The sequence below is a fragment of the Benincasa hispida genome, chromosome 5 (genome assembly GCF_027475165.1).
Source record: "Benincasa hispida cultivar pf3 chromosome 5, pf3_genome.v1.1, whole genome shotgun sequence".
Lineage (NCBI taxonomy): Eukaryota > Viridiplantae > Streptophyta > Magnoliopsida > Cucurbitales > Cucurbitaceae > Benincasa > Benincasa hispida.
The window spans coordinates 60,031,674-60,038,686 of NC_143482.1; the positions used below are offsets into that span (position 1 = coordinate 60,031,674).

The following is a 7,013-nucleotide window of genomic DNA, read 5'->3' on the forward strand; positions in this document are numbered from 1 at the left end:
TTAGAGTTATTTTTATTAGATTTAATATGCTAGTTTTTTTTTTTTTTAGAATTATCAAGAAAATAAGGGTGGAAATTAAAAGAACCAAACCGGTCAAATCTCCAATGAAAAGTGAAGAAAAAGTCAAGTTGCCAAGAAACAGGGCACTGCCGTGGCACTAATTCTGACGCCAAAACCCGAGAGCTACTTATTTCAGCAATGCGCAACACTGTGCACAACGCTGTGGTACTATGCATGAGCCCCACGGCACTGCGCTAGGACACCATCAGGCCTCAAAGACCATCAATTAGGCAGTTTTTAAACACATTTTAAAGCTCAATTATAAATAGATATTAAACTTGTAATTCGTCATTTTTCTCTCTCCATCCCTCTATATATATATATGGATGTGACTGAACAAAAAAGGTATAGCATCAAAATATAGAAAAAAGATACAATCCCAAATGGACTTTGCTTTCAAAGAATCCATACCAAAGAAGGAAGAAGAAGATGAACAAGCTCGTGTTCAAATTTGGAACTACATATTTGGTTTCGTGGAAATAGCAATTGTAAAATGCGCCATAGAACTCAAAATTGCTGATACAATCGAAACCCATGGAAGCTCCATGACACTCTCCCAATTATCCTTAGCTTTAAATTGTTCTTCCTCACTCCTATATCGCATCTTAAGATTCTTAGTCAATCGTGGAATATTCAAACAAGAAATCACTGAAGAAAATCTCACAAGCTATAGCCAAACACCTTTGTCTAGGCTGCTTGCAAGTAGCAACAACAACAGTATGGTTCCACTTGTTTTATTGGAGAGCAGCCCAGTGATGTTGGCGCCATGGCATAGACTCAGCGATCGGATTAAAGCCAATGAAGGAACCCCATTTGAGGCAGCTCATGGCAAAGATTTGTGGAGCTTTGCAGCAGCTGACCCAATACACAACACTATAATCAATGAAGCCATGTCATGTACTGCAAGGGTTCTTACAGTGCCTGCAATACTTGAAGATTGTCCAGAGATTTTTGAAGGAATTGGAAGTTTAGTGGATGTGGGAGGAGGAAATGGAACTTGCTTGAGCATGATAGTCAAAGCTTGCCCTTGGATTAAAGGCATCAACTTAGACCTTCCTCATGTCATTTCTTCTTCACAAGAATACACTGGTGTACAACATGTTAGTGGGAGTATGCTTGATTCCATTCCCAAGGCTGATGCTGCTTTCTTCATGGTTGGTATTCACTTATACATGGTTATACATAGCTATCTATATATAGATTAAATTATAAATATAGTCCTCATTCCAAAACTTGGAACTTTCAAAATTATGTAACATATCTTTAAAATTTAAATTTGTCTAATAGGTTCTGAAATTTTAAAAAATATTTAATAAGTTCTGGATATAGATCCTTATATTTTTAAGTTCTTACTTAATAGGTTGATAAGTTTTCAATTTCTAGCCTTGTAGATCTTTGACCTATATTTGACGTTTAGTAAAATTCACAGACCTACTAGACACTAAATAATGATTAAAATTTAGGAAATTATTGGTCGTTTATAATGTTTATTGATATTTTTAAACATAAAATTAAAGGTAATGATTAGGTGGAACCTAGGCTGCATCTAGTCTCATACAACCTCTCCTTTATTGTCTAGCAAAAAAATAAAATTTTAATTTAAAAAACAAAAAATATTTTGTCACATGGTAGTTTTGAATTGATCAACTGGCGGGTTGCACAAAAAATCAGTACAACTCATTCAACATCCAAGTATTTTTAAAATTGAAAGTTTAGAGATCTAGGAGATGATTTTTAAAAATTAGACACAAATCTAAATTCATGAATTAAACTTGTAATTTAATCTAAAATATATTAGTACGTGACATGTTTAGATTAACCTCCCATTGGATGCATATATGTATTGAAATTTTTGGATAAAAAAGAATAACTTTTGTGAGATTATTTTATACAGTGGGTTCTACATGACTGGGATGATGAGACATGCATCAAGATTTTGAAGAATTGTAGAGATGCAATTCCAGAAAAGACAGGAAAAGTAATAATTGTAGAAGCAGTTATCGAAGAAAAAGAAGAAAATAATCTATCGGATGTTGGATTAATGCTAGATATGGTGATGATGGCTCATACCAACAATGGAAAAGAAAGAACAGCTAAGGAATGGGGTTATGTTCTTCACCAAGCTGGTTTTACTCGATACACCATCACACCCATTCGAGCTGTCCAATCTGTAATTCAAGGTTTCCTTTGATATATCAATATCCAAAAAGCTCCTTCTTTAGTATCAAATATCCAAAAAGCTCCTTCTTTACTTCGTACAATAATGTAGCATCGTACAATAATGTAGCAGTGGAGAGGATCGAACTTCTGATCAACCTTTGCTTCAAGTTATAATATCTTATTACTACTGTGTGTTATGTTCTTTTTTTTTTCTTTTTTTAATAAATATACGAGGTAGGAAGGATTAGTAGATGCACACCAAGACATCTCAACTAAGTTGACACATACTTGTGTGTCACATTCACGTTAATTTTTACGAAAGTCGTTGATTATAATAACAAGAGTTATGTAATAAACTCCAAAAATAAATTAAAAGTTGTTCTCTATCTATTTTAGAATATATTACTATCTTAACAAGTGGCAAATGGAGAGAATTATTACGATTTGGGTATGTTGGTATTTATGATCATATGGGTATGTTGGCATTTATGATCACATACTAATTGCATATAGGTGATTAAGACAGTAAAATGTGGGTATGTGGGCATTTAAAGCTAATAGCATTATCTTTTGAAAAAAAAACTACAAATAACTAACAAGAGCGTAACTCAACTGGCATAATACTTATACTATCGACCTTGAAGTCTGAGGCTCGTTTCTTCACCCCACATCTTAATTACAATACCTTTAAAAAAAAATAAAAAATATATGTGGGTTCGAACCCTGTAGACGGTGCAATCAGTTAATAAATTTATTTGCCAACAAGAGCTACAACCTCGTGGTTTGAGGTTCGATTTCCCCACCTCATACTTTAATTACAATACCTCTTAAAAAAAAAAAAGAAACTACTAATACTTTTTTTTTTCCTTTAAATAATATACAAAAGGCTGAGGGATTAGTGAAACTATTACTGTTTACGCACCTAGTGAAAGGTCAAAATATTTTTTATGCTGTGGTTTGTGGTTAATTTTCAATTCTTGAGAATATGGAGGGAAAGTCTCTCTGTCTTCCAAAAATTTGAATAAAATGGTTACAAATATTTAAATTATAATAAATAATGTTCATTACTATTTTTGAATTCCATCATCTTACCTAAAAGGTAACATATCCATTGTAGCATCTTGCATTTTCTATAAGGGTTGTTTGGTTTAAGATTTTTTTAAATATTTTAGAATAAAAAAGTTGTCTGATAATAAGATGTCTGGGAATCAAAGATTACCGTGTTTAGTTGTGCATATGGAAAATGCTATTAGAATTTTATAAATAAAAATTAGGTTTGTATTTAATTAATGAAATTAAGCATTAGAATCTTGTATATATTTAACGATTGAATTAATTAAACAATAAATATCATTCAATATATTGAAAAAAATGAATTAATTAAGAATCAATTATGATTTTAATTATCACAATTAACTAATTAATTTATTGAATCGACGTCATATTAATTATAATCTAATACTTAACTATTTTTAATTAATTAAGTTCAACATTAGTTATTTTAATTTTAATTAAATGATATAAGAAAATATATTTGAGTAAACAATATATTATATAAAAAAAAAAGTGACAAAATGAGATAAAAATATGATGTGCTAATAAAGAATAGTAATAAAGAATATATATTTTTTTAATATAAATATGATATGTTGATAATGAATGAAATAATAAAAATTAATCACAATGAATAATTAACGATTATAAATAATCCATAATGATCATATGTTCATAAAGAATTATCAAATTAAAATTAATCTTAATAAATTATTATTTGATTATAAAAAATATAAATATTCAATTATTATTATGTAAAAATGAATTTTTGGTCTAACTAATTTTAAATAATCTTAGTAAACTAATTAAATATATTTAGGATTTGTTAGCTAAATGAATTAATAATTTATGTAATTAAGAAATTACAATCATTTAATGAATTTTATTATAAAACTAAATTAAGTAAATATTTCAATAGATTATTATTTATTTATTAAAACAAATATTTATATTAATTTTATTAAATTAATATTATTATTGATTTGATTAATTAATTAACTATATGCAAAATGAAATTATATAGAAAATGAAAAACAGAAGAAGAGGGAGAAAAAAGAAAAAATCCACCATTTTTTAAGGAAAGAAAACCCTATTTGTAGGAAAAGAGGATGCATGAGTATTGTATATTCCTAAGAAAGTGTGAAAGAAACATAGATCTTAGATATCAATGTCAATTCTCATTTAGAAGGTCCTTAAACCAAATGACCATTAAATAATTATATGTATTTGAAATCCATTTAGTAAGCAAAGATCTTTTTTTTTTTCTTTTCTTTTTTCAGTTTTTGCTTTTTCTCTTTCTTCCTTTTATCCAGTTTTTGATTCTTCCTTTTTTCCCCATAAGAATTATGAGAATGAGTTTCGTACCCAAGACCTGAAAGTAACAAATTCATAAGTGACTTAACACCAACGAACCAATCATCAAGTTTAATTATTATAACAAAACATTAAATATAAATAGCAAATGAAAATGAATTTGAAAGAAACAATTTTTTTTAGTCCACAAATTTGCACCATTTTTAGAAACATATTTCATAAAAGTTTGAAATAAGAAACGAGAATAGTTATAAAACAAGTTTTTTTTTTCCTCAAAAGATGAGAAATGCAAACAATATTAGACATGCCAATATTTTTTTCCCTTTTATAGGACTTTAAGAGTATGATTTCTATCAGAAAGAAACTTGAAAAAATGGCATAGATGGCCCAAACTGAAGGGTAAAAATTAAAATATTTGGGTATTTATGTACCATAAAATTGTTTATAAAATCAAATGAAGAAAAGGGTTTAGTTTGACTATTTGCTGTTTTTATCGAAGTGCCCTTGAGAGGTATCGAAAAGAAAAGGAACCGTATGAATGTTTGAAAAGGACAGTTAAAGAGACAATAAGGTAGTCAGTAGCTATCATTGATAGAAGCTACCATTGATAGCATGTCATCGGTGATAGAAGTTAGCACTGATAGCACGCTATCGATGATAGAAGATACCATTAATAGCACGTTATTGATAATAGAAGCTACAAACCAACAACATGTTATCGGTGATAGAGAGCTATTATTGATAGCATGATATCTATGAGATTATTAATAGCATGATACCAATGAGTTAATTGATAACATCTTATTAGTGATGTTATCTATGAAAGAAGCTACCATTGATAACCACGATATGAGTGATATTAGTGATATCAGTGATAGAAGTTAGGTGAAATCTATATATCGAGTTTGTTTGAAAGTTCATAACTAGTTCTAGAAGTCCATCATTGCTAGTCTTAAGTGTCAATATTTCAAGGTAACATATCCATTGTAGCATCTTGCATTTCCTATAAGGGGTTGTTTGGTAAAGTTTTTTTAGATATTTGGGAATAAAAAATATGTCTAAGTATAGGATGTCTGGGAATAGGATATTTGGGAATCAAAGATGACCGTGTTTAGTTGTACATATGGAAAATGCAATCAGAATTTTATAAATAAAAGTTAAGTTTGTTTTAATTTATTAAATTAAGCATTAGAACCTTGTATAAATTTAATAAATGAATTAATTAAACAATAAATATCATTCAATATATTGATAAAAATGAATTAATTAAGAATCATAATAATTTTAATTATCACAATTAACTAATTAATATATTGAATCAGCGTCATATTAATTATAATCTAATACTTAACTATTTTAATTAAATAAGTTCAACATTAGTTATTTTAATTTTAATTAAATGATATAAGGAAATATATTTGGGTAAACAATATATTATATAAAAAAGTGACTGTTGAATGAGGAATTTTGGACCAATCACAAGTTGCCACGTCGTTTACTAAATTAATGACGAAAGTCTAAATCATTAAATTTGGGTCCAACTAGAAGTTGATATATGTCTCGAATTGAATTGAAGACAAATTTCGATGACGCCATGCAGTTGAATCAGATGAGATTAATTTGACCTAATTTGATATTATTATCTGGGTTTAAAGTCCAACTACAAAAAAGATTGAATTGGACCCAATTACAAATCAGGCCCAAAACCAACTAATTGGGCCCAATGACTAGGCCCATGGACCAACCAAGCCCAAGTCCACGAAGCCTCCTTGAGAACTCTATAAATAGAGAATTTCTCTTCATTTGTGGGGTTTAGCATTTTCTACATTCAGAGAGCCTAGAGAGAATTCATCAACAAGTAGAAGACTTCCAAGACTCTTGAAGCTGCACTCCTAGAAGACCCTTGAAGACACAAAGACTCTTCCAAGACTTCTACTTCAAGAATGTTTGGTGCTTTTCTTCTTCAAGTCAAGCACATTCACCCAACTGAGAGAGAATCAAAGGATCTAGTATTAGAGATCGAACCACATCACATCAAATCAACTTCAACATCAATACCAACTCAAGTTCAACTCCATGAAACACGTTTCTCCGAAAACCTCGTGCAAATAAATTGGCATGACCAGTAGGAAATTTTTACCTTTTATCTCTCTCTCAGCATCCGAACACGGCAATGGCACCTAAGAAGATGGTATCCAAGGCTTCCTCCACAAACGGCTCGTACATGGGACCTATCACCCGCAGTCCCTCAAGAGAAGTCATGCAGGAGCAAGAGCAGAGCTCCTTCATTGCCAACAAAAGGCAAATGATGGAATCCCCACAAAGAGAGGTGATCATCAAGGAAAACCCCTTGTTTGATAACTCTACTTCAACCTCCAGCAAGCCGAAAAGATATTCACTGCTAGATGTGATTTATGTCATGATGG

The 7,013-nt window shown here is 30.1% G+C and overlaps 1 protein-coding gene across 1 annotated transcript; it reads left to right on the top strand.

The window, feature by feature from the left end:
* Positions 1-432: 432 nt before the first annotated feature.
* Positions 433-2,447, top strand: LOC120078470 (acetylserotonin O-methyltransferase-like). The gene is made up of 2 exons (XM_039032737.2): positions 433-1,214; positions 1,955-2,447. Exons 1-2 carry the CDS (start codon positions 444-446, stop codon positions 2,249-2,251), a joined length of 1,068 nt encoding a protein of 355 aa, XP_038888665.1. The 5' UTR covers positions 433-443; the 3' UTR covers positions 2,252-2,447.
* Positions 2,448-7,013: the final 4,566 nt, after the last annotated feature.

Coding starts and splice junctions, on each gene's coding strand:
- LOC120078470 (XM_039032737.2), top strand. CDS start 444: ATGGACTTTGCTTTCAAAGAATCCATACCAAAGAAGGAAGAAGAAGAT. Junction 1,215..1,954: donor CTGATGCTGCTTTCTTCATG/GTTGGTATTCAC, acceptor TATTTTATACAG/TGGGTTCTACATGACTGGGA.